General features: G+C 38.7%; 1 protein-coding gene across 5 annotated transcripts in view; it reads left to right on the forward strand.

Annotated features, from left to right (window-relative positions):
- The window catches only part of LOC136852975 (gastrula zinc finger protein XlCGF57.1-like), a 169381-nt gene extending 151855 nt beyond the window's left edge, over positions 1–17526 (forward strand). Inside the window, exons 1-4 of one of the 5 annotated variants that reach the window (XM_067128050.1) lie at positions 2667–2801; positions 2922–3163; positions 9757–9868; positions 12200–17526. In XM_067128050.1, coding sequence (XP_066984151.1) covers positions 12801–14147 — 1347 coding nt within the window. In that variant the 5' untranslated portion in view covers positions 2667–2801; positions 2922–3163; positions 9757–9868; positions 12200–12800 and the 3' untranslated portion in view covers positions 14148–17526. Of the gene's footprint in view, positions 1–2666; positions 2802–2921; positions 3164–9756; positions 9869–12199 lie in introns of those variants that run through there. The other 4 variants (XM_067128052.1, XM_067128049.1, XM_067128051.1 and 1 more) reach the window with 4 other exon arrangements.
- The last annotated feature ends 371 nt before the right edge of the window (positions 17527–17897 follow it).

Raw genomic sequence — 17897 nt, forward strand, 5'->3', positions numbered from 1 at the left:
TTATTGAATTGAAATCGCCCAATTAAGAACATTTTACAAACGAAGATAAGCAAGAAAAAACAATTTTTGCCTTGATGACCAGAGGTCACGGTGTTTCTCATAATAAGAGGAATTTGGCAAGGCATTACAGACCTTACCATAACTTTTGCGGCCATTTCTCAGAAAGAATTAGTCCTGGACCGTTGGGGAAGAGTTCTTATTGATGAAACGTTCCAAAAATTTTAGGTTGTTGAAATGGCTGAGAAGAAAACCGAACACTTTTATCCGGGACGGACATAATTGGTGTTTCTTTTCAGTCGTAATGGAAGATAAGTTGTGGAGTTATGTTTGCCATCGATTAAATGTAAATTTTCTGCTACAGTTTTCAATGAATTTGATTATTTTTATCCCTTTTCGACTTCGCGTGTGCTCTCCGTCTGCCATCTTTGATATAGTTGCCTAGGGCCTAGGCCATACCTTTCAGTTCAAACTATTAGTGTAGTCTAAGTACAGTAGGATGTCCCATTTGTAGTGCATAATTTATTAACAACAGTAATCTAGCCTTAAAGCATCAGCAGTGAGTGAAGAGAAAAGCTTTCAAGTTAAGACGCCCTGAGCAGCTGAGAGGGACGACTTGACCAAGGCTGTGCTGTTACTTCGTGCCAGACCAGAAATACACTTGCCATCCATCTTTTTTCATTCGAATCCGTTGCGGATTTATTAAAATAAATACGTTTCATAAATAAACAAGTACAGATAAGGAAAACTGTGTAAAAAAATTTATACCGTTACGGAAAGCTAGACGTATGCTGCGAGCCGTTTTGTATTTTTTTTCCAGGGGAATAAGAATAGTGAGAATATTATAATGAACAAAAATAGTGTCGACCTTTGTTCGAGAAAATTAGGTTAAAACTTGTGTAAACTTTAATACTTTTATGTTTCTTAAATGCCGGCATAAAATGTCAAAATAAAACCGAACTTTTTTACATTTACATAGTTAACTTTATTCCTTCGTACTGTAGTTGTTGTGCATACAAGAATTCCCCTGGTGAGAAGTTGAATTGTAAAGGCACGGTTTTATACCGTAGGAACAAACAAAGTTTGACCAGCCTCTTATACCCAAGTCGAAGAGGCTCAAAAGTTATAAATTACAAACCAAGTAGCTTTCCTTGAAATAGTAAGGAAGGCCCATCATGGACCACTAAATAATATTACAGTAATTTTTCTGAAGAAAGTTCAGTTTGCGGTAATATCAGGTTTCTCTTTACTTACCGAGGTTTATGTAACGTTATTTCAAACTGTCATATATATATATATATATATATATATATATATATATATATATATATATATATATATATATATATATCAACTGCAAACAAACCATTTTTATTGTGAAATTTTTGTAAATGATATATACCTTGCAAGCAACATATGCTTAGTGTATAGGACTGAGTTTAAGTTTACTGATAAAATGATTGTTTGAAATATTCTTGTTTGAAGGACATATGTTTCAACATTTCTAAAAAAACTTGGGGTATTTCTGATGTACATTGATAAATGGTATATTTTCTAACAAAAAAAAAAAAAAAAAAAATCTTGCAAGCGGTGATGGATCTTTCCTAAATAGTGACCCCCGAGGGTTTTAACCCGATGTGTATCCACCTTTGCGGTGTATTTAGTACAAGGCCGTTGGGAATTATCGGAAAAACATAAACAAGAGACTGTAAATATCATAAAGATAATGACCCCACAAGAAATATTAGTCCTAGATAACGACCCCCGAACTTTGTTTGGGGTCACTAACTAGGAAAGATCTGCAGTGATCAAGTTTCTCCTTCACTTTGGATCCTATGCTTAAGACAGTGAAACTCGTATCTTCTAAAAGACCGCTGTTCTGTGAAACTAGGGAAGTTTTGCCAAAGCCGAATAATTATTAGGTTAATAAATGCCGATATCAAATTTAAGAAAATGGCCCAGCTCTGTTTTCCAGAACTGGAATTTTTCGAGAGTAGTGTGTTTTGAGGTAATAGCTCTTCTTATTAAATGAATATACGATCATAAAGACTGGAAGTTGTGTTAAGGAAGGTTACGCTGCTAGAAAATGCTATAAAAAGGTAAAGTTGATATATCTTTGCAGGAAAGTGACAAAATCAAATTCTTTGCCTTTCATCATTTTGATACCTTCAGACAAAACGCGCTTTCATTAGAAACCAATTTGAAAGGCTAAAAAAAGGAGAAAGTATAATTTAATATAAAGCAAAAGAGCGCATAAAAGAAAATCATAAAAAAGGGACCATAATTTGAGATTTCAGAAGAAATTGACAGTAGAGAAATTAAAGAGACCACTCATTTTACATTCACTGCACCGATAACAGTAGATGTTATAGACGAAATGAATTCAAGTTTAAAAAAAGGGCTATGCCAAATACCCTGGAGCTAAAATTACATCATAATAGGACTTATATAAAAGATGAAGCTTAGACGGTAAACCTATGACTGTTAGGCAAGAGGAGGGGAAAATGAACATGTACAGTATTTGAATCTAGAAAGACCAAGATAATTATTTTAATCGTAGTTACAAATTGCACTGATCAGTGAACACACTAAATGTAGAGCTAGGGAGGAATTGTTTAATGAAGACAAAATTGAATAAAAAGATGCAGTAACTCCCAAAAGAAGAAGAAGACACTGACAAACGGTGAGCCTTTACAAGGCAACGTCTGTTCAAAAAAGTAAATTGACGCTGAAGCAATCGGCGAGAGTTTATGATTTATCCACTATCCTATTTATCATCAACGTCAATATTATTATCATTGAAGGTAAGAAAACTCAGTGGAAGTTTTGTAATTAACAGTTTATACAGTTTTGAAGGTAAATCTAAGTATTAGCTCCGCCCCTGTTTTACCTTGGAAACCTAGTGTTTTTTTCTACACTTTTAGGGCTTCTGATGCTGGCGGTGGCATTGTTTGTTGTCGGCCAAATGGAATGTCCCTTCGCCGTGTTTAGTACTGGCCTTGGGGCCAAGGTTACCCGTGAGTTAACAAGTTATTGCACTTGCCGGACGGGGTATGAACCGTTCGAAATAGACGTAGCCGTGCTCTGTCTTGTGAAGATCGCGTATGGAAACCCCTTGTTGGATGGACTTCAGGGGTTAATTACATTCGTCCGACAATAACTGAAGGTAAATCCATAATTGGCAACCAAAAATACTGTAGAAAGAGTCAAGTTAGAAGGTAGTCGCCTCCGCTGAGCTACAGTACTACTTTGTGATGTATAGCTACATGAGATTGAGAATTACTGTAAAATCACCCAGTCATTTTTGTTAATGTGTGGTAGCCTAGTTATTTAAGGTTACCTTCAGCTTTGGCATAAGATTACGAATGGCAAAAAGACCCACAACTCTTTTAGCGATAGGTTATTTTTGGTAGAACTAAGCATTAGCTCCGTGTCGGGTATTAGGCTACCTTGGAAATTTACTTTGTTTATTATCAAGAATTCACCATTATTTTTGTCGCTTGACCGTAATTAACCTCAGAACTGATTATATTTTTGCTATTGTGCATGCACAGTGATATAGGGTAACTTTTGGTAAAAAGTGGAGTTTTGATAATTCTAAGCCAGCTGTCCGCGGTGAGCTAGGCTATGGCAGTTAACGTTTTCTTATGTTATTTTACGTTTTACAAGAATTTAAGGTAATTCTAAGTATTAGCTATGCGCCTATTTTTACCTTGGAAACTGGTTTTTTCTACACTTTTAGGGCTTCTGATACTGGGGGCGAGTTTGTTTGTTGGCAGCCAAGTGTCATTTGCCCCCTAAGTTAAGTATACCTTAGTTTTACCAGACCACTGAGCTGATGAACAGCTCTCCTAGGGCTGGCCCAAAGGATTAGACTTATTTTACGTGGCTAAGAACCAATTGGTTACTTAGCAATGGGACCTACAGCTTATTGTGGAATCCAAACCACATTATAGCGAGAAATGAATTTCTATCACCAGAAATAAATTCCTCTAACTCTTCATCAGCCGGCCGCGGGAATTGAACTCCGGCCCATCGAGTTACAGTCTGAAGCTCAACCGACTCGGCCAACAAAGATTTGCCCCCTAACTCTACTCAACAGGGGAGGGGGACTGTGGGAATCTGGGGTTCTGGGTGGGGGAAAACAAAGAAGTGGAGCATACATGTTTACGTTACGGGGGCGCCAGCTGGAGGGGAAAAACGAGAGGGAGCCATACGCAGAAGGGAGGGGGCGGCTGAAAGGGTGGGGGATAACGGGGCAGGGAGGGAGAAAATTCCTCACATGCCCCAAAAGCAGGGGTGAGTGGGGAGCAGTGCAAGTGGGGTGTGGGAGGAGGAAGGTAGCGCAAGTGGGAAACTCGTTGGGAACGAGTGCAGGTAGAAACGTAACAGGGGGGGTGGGGGGAGTGAGGAAACACTGTCGGGTAACGGGGACGGGGACAAAGACTATGGTCGACAAAAAACAAACTTCACCAACTTTACCAAAAGCCCAAAAGGTGGAGAAAAAACCAGTTTCCAAGGTAAAAACAGGAGCAGGGAGGCACTTAGCATTGGCTGGAAGGAGCAACCTGGTAGGAATAAATAATTTCCACCCAAAAAAAGTTGAAACGAACAGAACTAACTGGCCTTACCTTAGGGGCTGGGAGGGTAGAGATCAACCGCTGCCTCCAGAAATGCGTGGAACCTGGTGTTGGGGTTGAGGAAGTGAATCTTAAAATAAGCTACAGCCAGGTAGCCTGCAAAATTGTACTTCCTCCTGCCATACCTGGGAGTGCTGGCTCTGAGTTCCTACCACCTCCTCTCAATGGTGTTGGTGTGGGCACCAGTTGCTGGGTCGACAAAGTTGAAGGAGTGGTTGACCATCAAGTGGGTGTAGCCTTCGGTCCCAAGGCAATCGTAAGCCTTCCAGCAGTCCGAGACGACAGTCGTGCCGGGCAGAATGAAATCCTTAATTGTGGTCACTAGAGTGGCAGCACTCCTGTCTTCCACAGGCACAACGAAAAAGTCCGGGGTTTCCCTGCAGATGACGCCAAATACCCACTGGCCCTCAACTACCCAGCCAATGTTGTACTTCCTTTTGTCGAACTTGGCTTCGTCAATTTCGACTGTCGAGCAGTGCCCACCAATCCTCCTGTTTTGCTCCATATACCAGTTGACTATTACCTCACGCGCAAAACTAGACCAGTTATTAATGGCAATGTCGCTCAAGTTAAGTTCTGATCTAGCAGCGGCATAAGAGAACCACTTTGATACATATATAAAGCAAAAGAAGAGGACAGTTGCAACATCGAGGCGGGAACCAGAAAACTAGGTTTTCCGGAACAGCGACTGGTAAAAACTACACCTCTTCCGCCCTCCTGCACTGCACCGTAGGTCCTGTCACACCTAAATGTCCTCTTCTGTAGGTCAAGGCGACACTCCCTACCCCAGTGCAGACAAAAACACTGTGTTTTTAGCAGGCCGTGATCTTGGCCAAGTTTAATTAAGCATTCATAATTGCCTAAGTAATAGACAGAAAAGTTGCAGTAACTGAGATAGCAGTTAGCACAAGACACTGGAAGGGTGTGCCAGGTTATCGGCTCAGATGAACGCGACATGGATAGAAGGGATTCAGCCATTGTACTGAACAAGAAAGCACAAAATGTGTATGTTTTAAGACGTAGGCCTGGGTAGCAGATAAGGGTTGTGGTGGGTTAAGGGGGTGGGATGTGGGGTTTTGACGCAAATGGGTGTTGGGGGAAGGGTTTGTGTGAGGGACTTGGGGAAGGGCAAAACTTACACAGCGGTAACAGGAATAGTTTTGTTGAAAAGCTTAGTGTTGGTTATGACAGTAAAGCAAAGAAACCAAATTGGGGTGTGAAAAATGAGGCTGGGTAAAATGCATTTTTTGGGGTACAGATACACTTTCGCCGTGTTTAGTACTGGGTTAGCGTGTTAAATGCATTTCGCTGTGTTTAGTAGTGGGTTTGGTGGATGGAATCTCCCTGGTTATGAGAGGGAAGGAAAGAAACGAAACTGACGTGTGAAAATGCCTTTTTTGGGGCACAGATTCACTTTTGCCGAGTTTAGTACTGGGCTGGCGGGGTAAATGCATTTCCCTGTGTTTAGTAGTAGGTTCGGGGGGGATGGAATCTCCCTACACTGCATTCAGCAGCTTCGACCTATAACTTTACTCTGCACACCATCAGTACTGGTCCAGGGTGGTACCTGTGTTGCAACAAGTATCAGTAAGTGCAACCAAGAACGGTGAAACTTATAAAAGAGAACTCAAAATGTGATATGTGTTTTCTTCTTTGCTGTGTTGACTTATAGTTTGGGAGGATTGCATGCAGGGTGTGTTAGTTTCATGCATAGGGAAAACACATTAACAAGTTATTGCACTTGCCGGATGGGATATGAACTGTTCATAACAGACATACCCATGCCCTGCCTTGTCACAAGAAAATCAGCGACCCACAGCAACGCTGAACCACCACAAACCCGACACAGCCCCCAAAGTAGGAAGGCATGTCATCAAGCAACTGACTAAATGAGTGGTAAGGTTTGGGGGTTTTCTCAACAGAGGGCTAACAGCGCCAGCCCAGCCTGGATTGATTAGATAAGTGTTTGAGAATCATCCTGGGAGTTAGCCCCACCAATCTCCGCCAAAACCAAGATTTCCCATCAGCAAGGGAGTGAGGTATGAACCATTGGCAGCCCATGCTAACAAGTGTTCACACAGGCACAGTAATACACCACACAGACACTTTGTCTTTGTGTCGTCTCATTTGATGTTCTTGTATGTTCTTCTGTTTATTTAGGGGTTTCTCATGCCTGGGGTGCCGAAAAACAGTAAATTTTGGTACACCTTCTCATGCCTCGTCATCAGCCTCACCCACAACCCTGCTTTCTCTAGGGGTCCCCAAACAAGCATATGTGCACTCTGCTACATAGCAAAACAACACTTTCCCGGTGGTATACCCCACCCATAATCTCAGATTCCCATTGGGTCCCCTAGCTTGTTGGTTGGGAGGAGTAGATCACCTGTCCCACTGCATGGTATACCCCACCCATAACCCCACTTTCCAAAGTTATTGGGTCCCCTACCTTGTTGGGTGGACTTCAGGGTTAATTACAGGTTAATTACATTTATTGCACTTGCGGACAAAAAACTTGAAGGTAAATCCAGGACGAATTAGCAACCAAAAACATTAGAAAAATTAAGTTAACGGTAGTTAACGGCGCAACGTGATTGGTTACTACTTAGTTCTAATCTCGAATTTAAAGTAGTAACCATTGGCTCCCCAATAAGTGTTCAGGAGGACAGTAGTAATGGGACTAAACTGTAATTGACCTGTTTATTTAGAAGGCTTTCTCATGCCTGGGGTGCCGTAACTGGTCCCTTGCACTGACCTATACAGTTCAGAGGTAAATTACAGTTTAGCTACAGGGGTGAGCCGACCAGCAAAATATTACCTGTCCCGGTGGTAAACACTTGTAAAGCAAGTAAAATAACGTTGAAAAACGTCAACTGCCATAGTCTAGCCCGACTGGACACTATTCAAGCTTTACATTCGTCAGGGCCATAAGAAAAAAACTGTAGATAAACTGGTAAACAAAGTTTACAGTTTAGCTAACAGCCGACCTGCAAAATATAACCATTTGGTCCCCTGCTTTCAGTTTTGGGTTGGCGTTTAGAATGGCAAAATATTACCTTAAACTCTTGTCCGCATTTTGAAATGTTCTGGCAGGTGGTAATGTTTACCATTTCTGCTTTCAGCTTTCAGGGTGGCGCGCTTAGCAACAGGGATTACAGAAAATGTAAAAAGAATATTACTTTAAATTCTTGTAAAGCAAGTAAAATAACATAGGAAAACGTCAATTGCCACAGTCCAACTCACCACGGAACACTGGCTTAGAATACTACTCCATCAATTGAAGAACTTGGAGGCATCGAGCTCCCCTGTAAAACTACGCACGCGTGATAGGGCCTGGAATCATCAGTAGTAGTAATACATGAAAAGTGCCTTTGAAACGGCTCCCGTTGTCCATTTATTCACCCTTTTTTTATGCTTGTTTTTCATGTTCCAAATGACATATATAACAGGAAATTCAAACAATAAGGTGCCCAACCCTTTTCCCAAGTTATTTACCCCACCCAAAACCTGAAGTCCCAAAAGGTCCCCCTTACTTTAGCTATCCTTGAAAGAGTTTTACCCCACCCAAAACCCTGATTCCCAATGGGTCCCCTTTACCGCCAGCTACAGTTGTAAGATAATTTACAGTTTAATTACAGCCGAGCGACAAAATATTACTTTAAATTCTTGTTCAGCAGGTAAAGTTTTATAGAAAAACGTCAACTGCCATAGTCTAGCTCACCATGGACAGCCGGCTTAGATCTACCGGAGCCCCCTGGCCAAGTAACACGACCTACTAGGTTACGTTAGGTTAGGTTAGGGTATGTTAGGTTAGTATGGTTCCTTTTATAATAGATTTCCTTAGCCAATCCCTTCTTGAAAATATTTTTCCGAATGTCTCATATTTGTGGAACTGTTCCAAACAGTCCATGTGGAGCTAATACTTAGAAATACCATTTTTTTGTGATTTTGACAAATTTGATATTGCCGTTGAAAGTGCTGGATTAACCCGACCCTTTCCCCTAAAAGTCTAACATTTACCAGGGACTGTACTGGGAAATGGGGATATTTTGGTAGCCTAGGTAAATATGAAAACTAGCTAGGATGCAACATAACCTAACCTGCCCCAACCTAGGACACCAATTGCTATGTTACTAGCGTGTCATAAGCCCTAGAGCGAAATACAGTGTTGCAGAATAAGTTAGTCTTCCAAATTCAAACTTAACCTATGCTGTAGGCCCTACCCAGGTTGTAGCAAACAGGGACTCCTAATTTCTAATCATCTACCCTTAAATAACTAAAGATAACTGAAGCGTGGAACTGATTTCCAGCTATATGACAGTCATATTTTTGTTTTATGACTTCAAAACATTTGCATGTTTTTGTCTCAAGAAGTAGCATACATTATAAGAGTAGGTATTATCCATGTGTACTCCCCCTCCCATTGTATGTGTATGTGTGTCTCAGTAAGTGTCTTTATCCATTTCAACAATTAAGAGGAAATACTTTCCATAATCAAGTGAATTTTAATGGTTTTGCACCTTGTTATTTTTGTTCATTTACTTTTCTTTATTGATTTTGACCTATATCTTCCTCTCTGTGAAAATGGGAGGAAAATCTCTTCCTTTTCATTTATTCAGCATTCATAAAGGCTTTAACATATAAAACAAACCAAATCCTAAAGACTATTATTGCTAAGCTAGGAAAAGGGCCTGATTTGTGAGGTGTCTGTTGGATGGGGCTTAATGTAGTCTTAGTAAGGTTTATGATCCATTTTTAGTTTTGTGTAAAAGAAAAATATTCAGATGGCATTATCTGCATGTCTGCACTTTCTCTGTTTGCCCTCAGATCTTAAAAACTACTGAGGCTAGAGGGCTGCAAATTGGTATGTTGATCATCCACCCTCCAATCGTCAAACATGCCAAACTGCAGCCCTCTAACCGTTTTTATTTTATTTAAGTTTAAAGTTAGCCATGATTGTGCATCTGGCACCGCTATAGGTGCCAACAGTACAGGCCATGGCTGACAGTTTCATGGGCTGTGGCCTAGAGTTTCGTATGGCACAGAAAACTCGATTGCGCCGAAGAAATTAAGGCACATTTTTTACTTGTTTATACTTATTGATGATTTTGTTCTTTTATAGGTAATGTGTAACTTGCCCTCACCAAATATAGATCAAAGGTCCATGATAAGCAATTCGAATTGGAACAGTATCCCTTGGCTTTCTTAGGGCATCTTACTGGATATACGATATTGTGAGTAGAGTACTATTGTTGATTATTAAACAAGGGAACACCTTCATGACCTACATTAGCCTAATGTTGTTAATGCTGACTTTCACTTTACGGACTTCAGACTTGAATGATTTTCCATTCTGTTCAGTGCACTTTTTACCTGAATCCCTTTTAACTACCCCTCCTCCCTTCTCATCTCATCCCCGTAGGGGGATAATGCCGTCAGTGCACCTCATTCAGTGCAATGTAGGCATTACTTAAGGTTCTTTGCAGCGCCCCTTCGGCCCCTAGCTGCAACCTCTTTCATGCCTTTTACTGTACCTCTGTTCATATTGTCTTTCTTCCATCTTACTGTCCACCCTCTCCTAACAATTGATTCATAGTGCAACTGGGAGGTTTTCCTCCTGTTACACCTTTCAAACCTTTTCACTGTCAATTTCCATTTTAGAGCTGAATGGCCTTAGTTGCCCCAGTGCTTGGCGTGTATGCCTAAAATCTATAAATCAATCAATCAATCAATCTCATTTCATATCCAAACTTTCTCAGTCTTTGAGATCTTTGTTATGCATCCCAATGGACACCACAACTTTTACAGTCATGTCATTAGATGCTTAATGTTTCATAGTTTCATTATCTATGGTGCATCACTGTATTGTGATTGGAAATAATTAGTAAAAAACCACAGTGCTGTAATGTCAATGAGAGACTGTATTTTTTCAAAATACAAAAAGGATAAAACGGGAGATTTTGACTGTTTGCACAACGGTCCTCTTCAGCCAACTCTGAAGAGAACCATTGTGGAAACAGTTGAAAGCTCCCATGTTTTATCCTTTTTGTATTTTGGAAAAATACAGTCTCTCATTGACGTTATTGTGGCTTTTTTACTCATTTTCATAAAAGGCATTATGAAAATGTAAAGTTTTTTGTAATACCAATCTGTGCAAAGCCAAAACTTAATAGATGAATCCTTGTATGTGGTGAGTCCATTTTACAGGTTAGTTTACCTCTAACATTATTATATATGTGTTCTTACAATGGCCAGATTAACACCTTATTCTCTAGTTTGAAGCTGGTAACCATATGCATACAAAAATGAAGATTGCTACGACAAAGATTGAGGTTCTCCTCAGGCGTGATAAGGAACCCAGGTCCCACACTTGTGATTGTACAGAGCTTCTAGCATTACTTTACTGTACTGTCATGGCTATTTTTTTCATTTTTTGTCATTCTGTTCTGTCTTTCTTTTAGATGTTCATGTCCTTTCTTTTAGTTGTTCATGTCCTTTCTCTTTCCTGCATCTTTAGTGTTGCTTATTGATTTCAAATCAGTTGTTTTCCTTACATTTTTTTATGTATTGTTTCATAATTGTGGTAAGAAAATTACCTTCTTTCTTAGTGTTGAAGATGCTATTTTTTCTTCAAATAAAAACTGGAAGTTTACGGATTGATAGGTTTAAATCAAAATTATTTGTTGAGCATTATAAAAACTCTGAACCTACATATTTTTTTATATAGATTTTTCCTGTCTGTCACAAATTATGTATACTTACACATTCTTTTATAATCATGGGAATTCAAGTAGTAATGATCACAAAGTATGAAAACTGGCATAATAGGTATCAACATGGAAACAAATCAAAAGGTTTTGGGGAATAAAAAAAGTAATTTCTGTACTACAATGAGTGACTTACAAAAAATTGAGAGGTTGATCAGGTTTTGTGGCTCAGGCAGAAGCCGCTGGTCGAACATTCAGCCAGTTATGTCCAGAATGCATTGGTTGAATCTAAGTTGGATCTAAAGTTGAAATACAGTACAGTGAACCCCCCATATTTGCGGGGGATGCGTCCCACACCCCCCCCGGAAATAGGTCAAATCCGCGAATGCTTAAAACCCCTCTAAAAACACTTAGAACTGCCCATTTTGATAGCTTAAACCAAGAAAAACCCTGTAAAAATGCTTATACCTGAATATTTTAATAGTTTTATCACAAAAAGTGCATTTATTCATGAAAATTATATGAAAAATACAGTAATTAGTGAATATTTCTCAGTGAAAAATACCGCAAATGGCCGAATTTTCCGCGAATGATGGCTAGATATGTTCCACAAAGAAACCCGCGAATGCGTGAGTCCGCCAACCATGAGAACGCGAATAAGGGGGGTTTACTGTACAGGATATCTGTTGAGAAAGTTGGTGTCTAGTTGTTTTCCCCCCTAAGGATGCTTAACATGGTTTAAAATGGGGTTTCACCCAGCAGAACATTGAAATTTTGACATTTCCGATTTACTGTATGTTATGAAAAATGCAATTTGTAGTATGTTTTTACTGTGATTTTGTATTTTATTTATTTCAGAGTATCCCAGAGAGAGGAAAATGACATCAGATTCGTGATGTAAAGATATGGAAGTTGGAAATTGTTTTCATAGTTTTATCAGTTACTTAAATAATTTCCATTCTGAAAACACACATCAGCTATGTATTATTGGAATTATTACATGATAAATTACTGTGATAAAAGATCTGACATTTTCTTTGTCTGAATACTGTATTGCAATAGTTGTACAAGATATTGTTTTAGTTCAAAAGTACTTTTGTAAGTTTCTGATAAGGTCTACCTAGTCTTGTGATCTACAGTATATTAATTTTTTAATCTATATTGTAACATTCATATAAATTCATTACTTTTTCATGTGAGGACACAGTATTTTGAATAAGAATAATTGGAGTGAGGCAATATGAATGAAGTAGACTGAAAATGTGCTAGACTAGATTTTGAACATGCCAAAGAACACCGATGTAATTACTGATGTAAGAGTTCTAGACTTCAGTGCTGAAAGGGAATGAAATTAGCTTCCTCTTAATACCCCTGTTATATGAATGTGGATTATGCTGACATATTTGTGAACAGAAAAGCATAGTAAGGGTCAGCACTGTACATTTATTATCCTTTCAAAATGGCAGCTGAAAACTCATTATCATTGCCTGTAATCAAACAAGAAAAGGAAAATTTGGAGGATGAGCTTACTGAAATCACAGTGGATGGCACTTTATTTGTAGAACCTGCCATAGAAATTAAGACGGAGACAGAATTCATTGACTGTTGTGAGTTTGTGAAGAAAGAAGAGGAATTCCAGGCTTTCGATGAAGACTATGGAGAGACTATTGATGAGGCTGACAAAAAATTCAACAAGAATGCGGACATTTTTTCTCAGGGAACTAATACGGAAGAGGAGCCGATAACTCGCATGAAAGCTAAATCTGGTGAGAAACTGCACTTTTGCTCCGAATGTCAAAAAGGTTTTTGTCGTCCAAGTCTTCTCAAGAGACACATAAGAATACATACTGGAGAGAAACCATTCTTGTGCACAGAATGCCCAAGAAACTTTTCTCAGTTATCTGGTCTAAAAGCCCACTTGAGAACGCATACCGGAGAGAAACCACTCAGCTGTCCTTTATGTCAGAAAGGTTTATCCTGCTCCACTGGTCTCAAAAAGCACATGAGAACTCATGCCAGAGAGAGACCATTCACTTGCTCTGAATGTCAAATTAGTTTTCTCCACAAAAAAAGTTTGGAGATACACATGAGAAACCATACAGAAGAAAAAACTTACACTCCCAACCATACTGAAGAAAAAACTTACACTCGCAACCATACTGAAGAAAAAACTTACACTCGCAACCATACTGAAGAAAAAACTTACACTCGCAACCATACTGAAGAAAAAACTTACACTCGCAACCATACTGAAGAAAAAACTTACACTCGCAACCATACTGAAGAAAAAACTTACACTCGCAACCATACTGAAGAAAAAACTTACACTCGCAACCATACTGAAGAAAAAGCTTACACTAGCTCTGAGTGTCCAAGTAGTTTTGCTCATCTGGATCATCTCACAAGACACATGAGATCTCATACTGGAGGGAAGCCATTTGTTTGTCCACTGTGCCAAAAGAGCTTTTCGCTCTCGAGCCGTCTCAAAACCCACATGAGAACTCATACTGGAGAGAAGCCTTTCACTTGCCCTGAATGTCACAAAGGCTTTGCAGCCTCAAGGTATCTCAAAATCCACATGAGAATTCATACTGGGGAGAAACCTTACACTTGCAGTGAATGTCAGAGAAGTTTTTCTCAGTCCCATAGTCTCAGGAGACACATGGAAACTCATGCAGGAGGGAAGTCATTTACAGGAGAGACACCGTTTGTGTGCTTTGAATGTCATGTCAGTTTTTCTCATGCAGAGGGTCTGAAAAGACACCTGAAAACCCACACTGGAGAAAATACCATACACTTGTCATGAATGCCAAAGTAGTTTTTCGCAACTGAGTCACCTCAAATTCCATATGAGGATTCGTACGGGGAAAAGTCATTCTCATACACAGAATGTCATGTAGTTTTTCTCACTCGGGCCACCTTAAAAGGCATAAGCAGATTCACACTGGTGAGAAGCCTTATGTTTGCACTGAATGTCCAAGTAGTTTTTCCCGTTCAGGTGACCTCAAAGCACACAGGAGGTGTCATACAAATGAGAAGACTTGTATTAGCAATGAATGTCAAAGAAGTTTTGATCATTCAGATAATCTTAGAATACACATGAGGAACCATACTGGATAGAACCCTTGGCCACCAAACAGTTTTTCCATTATTGAATAGAAATTTTCCCACGTGAATACATGCATATTACATTTGAGAACTCGTGAAGGAAAGTTGGAGTTCTTTTTGTGCTTTATATTATCATCATCATCATCATCATTATTATGTATTAGTTTTAACACAAGCCCTGTACTTTGCAACAGCCTAACCTATGTTAGCATCAGTCTTCAGACATCACCCAGAAAGAAGAAGAGCTCAGTTTTCCACCAGAGCATCCTTCAGAGAAAAACTGGTTGTGCTTTGTATGTCTGGTGTGTCATTAACACCTGCTGTCTCACTCCCCAGAAATTTTGTTCAGACTTGCTTCAATTTGGTATGATTAATTTAAATTGATTAAATTCAGACCATTTTTCACCATATACATCTCAGTCACTAGGCTTTGAGGGTAGTATTTTCACTCATCCCTGTTTATGAGGGATAATCATTGTCATTTCTTTTTGTTACCTGTCAGGAGTGGTGTTCCTCGTTGGGCAGGTGGGTTCCGTTCTCAGTTAGCACTCTGCTGGCCATGAGTTCAAATTTCCGACCAGCCAATGAAGAATAAGAGGAATTTATTTCTGGTGATAGAAATTCATTTTTCGCTATAATGTGGTTTGGATTCCACAATAAGCTGTAGGTCCTGTTGCTAAGCAACCAATTTGGTTCTTAACCACGTAAAATAAGTCTAATCCTTTGGGCCAGCCCTAGTAGAGCTGTTAATCAGCTCAGTGGTCTGGTTAAACTAAGGTAAACTTATGAGCGATGATCGTTTCATTTCTTTTGGTTACCTGTCAGAAGTTCTTGCATCTGTCTTCCAACAGCTGGTATAGAGTTGCTTTAAAGAGAAGATCTGTGCACATTTTCTGTCGTTAGTCTTATACTGGTCTGTCAGTACTTTTGATATCTTTACATTAGTGTTTCCCTTCACTTGTGAATTAGGTTTTGTTATACCTTTGCAGAGTCAGTTTATAAGTCATTTCAGTTTTCCTTTTCAAAGCCTATGTTCGTATTCACTTGTATTAAATTTTTTGGCCTCTTGCTTAATTCTTGTTGGAGTATTTTCTTGTACTTACCTTAGTTTAGTGCTTTGAGTGTTCAGGTATAGTGTTTTCTTGTTTCACTGTTTTCTTAGCAGTAGTATTTTCATGTTTGGCTTTCTTGTCCCACTCCAAATTTAAGAGATGTATTCATTAGGTATTTGCTTATCTCTTGGAATGTGTAACTTAGCAAATTACATCCTTCCTTTCAAGTATAGGGATATCTGAGTACTGTACCTCACTACTTAGCTAAAGGTTATTTTTTTCCCCATCTTTCAACTATCAAGGCTCAGTCCAAATCATGAACCTTTGTTAGCCTCAAGACTTCTGTTGTTTCAACCAGTAAACCTCTGGTCCTGCAATAAACCTTTTTCCCCTGTAGGGGATAGTTCTGTCAGTGCACTTGACGTGCTGCACTGTAGGCACTACTTAATGGTCTTTGCAGCATCCCTTCAGCCCTGAGTTGCAACCTCTCCCATTTCTTTTACTGTACCTCCATTCTTATTCTCTTCCTTCCATCTGACTTTCCACCCTCTGAAAATTGCTTCCTAGTGCAGCTGCAAGTTTTTCCTCCTGTTACACCTTTCAAACCTTCTTACTGACTGTCAGTTTCCCTGTCAGCGTTGAATGACCTGATAGGTCCCAGCTCTTGGCCTTTGGCCTAAATTCTATATAATTCTATTCTATGTAAATTTTTCTGGGAATCAAAGACATCTCTATCTAGCTACTCAATTTCTCTTAAATTAAAGTAGTGGGTTTGTGTTTAAAAAAAATTTTTTTTTGAAAATGAAATTAAATGTTTTCCCCAAAGACCCACTTCTTTACAAAAAAATGTATTTATGACTTGTATCTGATTGAGATTATGGAATGAGTGACCAGTTTCCACTGTGTGGAGTGTTCTGGGACCTGTGGAAAATGAGACTTTTTTTTTTTTGTATTAAGAAATTGCTGCTAACACTATTCAGACCTTTGTAAAGTAGTGGGTTTATATATGACAAGCTATTTTTAAAAGAGATGTTTTTATATGAGATTTTCCCTGTATGGGGTGAGATGTTTGTTATCAAGGGAACTGTAGTATAGAGGGAGTTGATCTGCATACCTGTGAATTTCGTAGCTTGATGATATAGTTGCAAGCTGTGCACTAGAGAGTGGTTTTATACCTTGTATTTATTCAAATCTACTGCTTTGGAAATGTATGGTAAAAACTTTACATGAAAAGATCATTTCTAGATGAAATTCTCATGATTCTGTTGGCTAGTTATATTGAGATTCAGTAAAGTTGCCCTTACTGGGTGATATAGATGTCCACTTTACTTTTCAAACCCCTATATCTTCCATATGATTAACAAATGAAAATTATGAATATTCCCTTGATGTCATTTATTTATTTTGTACTTTATCCTGTGTCTTGTGTATGCTCTTGTACTTAAAGTTTTAAGCTTAAAGGGTCAGCACAAAGTACTGTTAGGATTACTGTACTGTAACTTAAGAAATGTATATAATATATCTTTCCTGGCAATAAGCTTTTGTCTGGTGAAAATACATACGAATGCCATGTGTTGGATGTTTTTGAATTCTTAAGATCAGTTCATAAAGCTCCCAAAAACCCCATAAAAGTCAGTATTGAAAAATGACATTGGTATGTTAGATAAAGACAAGCTGCTCAGTTGTACATACAGTATTATAATTGTTTCTTAGCTTTTCATATGAAACATGGGTGTTTCAGTGAATGCCAGTGGACTAGCTAAAATATCATTCTGTCTAAACTTACCAGGCTGAGAGGTTTGGAGATTGGGACTTTGTAAAACATGTTTCAGCAACAACTGGTTTTGATGATTTTTCAGAATATTTGGTATAGAAGTGTGTATAATTTATTATAAAATGAGTGACTGAGCCTAGTTTTGACAATCTAGATTTGAAGGTTCATGTACTGTAGCTTATATCATTTTTGACATAAGGATTTTGTAAATTTATATGTGCCATGTATTATAAATACATAACTAAATTACTGCACTATTCTTTAACAAGCCCTGTACACACACAAGAAGATTTTTTTCAACTATTCTTAGATTTTTAAAATTAATAAAAAATGCTGTACAAAAAAAGAAGCATCTGCTCAGAATACTTGACACCTTTCTAAAACGCTTATAGCCTAACTGCCTGTTATGGTACTGTAGTTCAAACACAAAAAAAAAAAAACTAAAAATGCTTATACTAGAATATTTTAAGTTTTATCACAAAAAATGTATTTAGATATGAAAATTATATGAAAATACAGTAGTTAGTGAATATTTCCCCGTGAAAACTTATGCGAATATGCAAATTATCTGTGAATAATGTTGATATGCATTCCACAGAAAAATCTGCAAATCTGGAACCTT

Source organism: Macrobrachium rosenbergii, chromosome 26, assembly GCF_040412425.1.
Source record: "Macrobrachium rosenbergii isolate ZJJX-2024 chromosome 26, ASM4041242v1, whole genome shotgun sequence".
Taxonomy (NCBI): Eukaryota; Metazoa; Arthropoda; class Malacostraca; order Decapoda; family Palaemonidae; genus Macrobrachium; species Macrobrachium rosenbergii.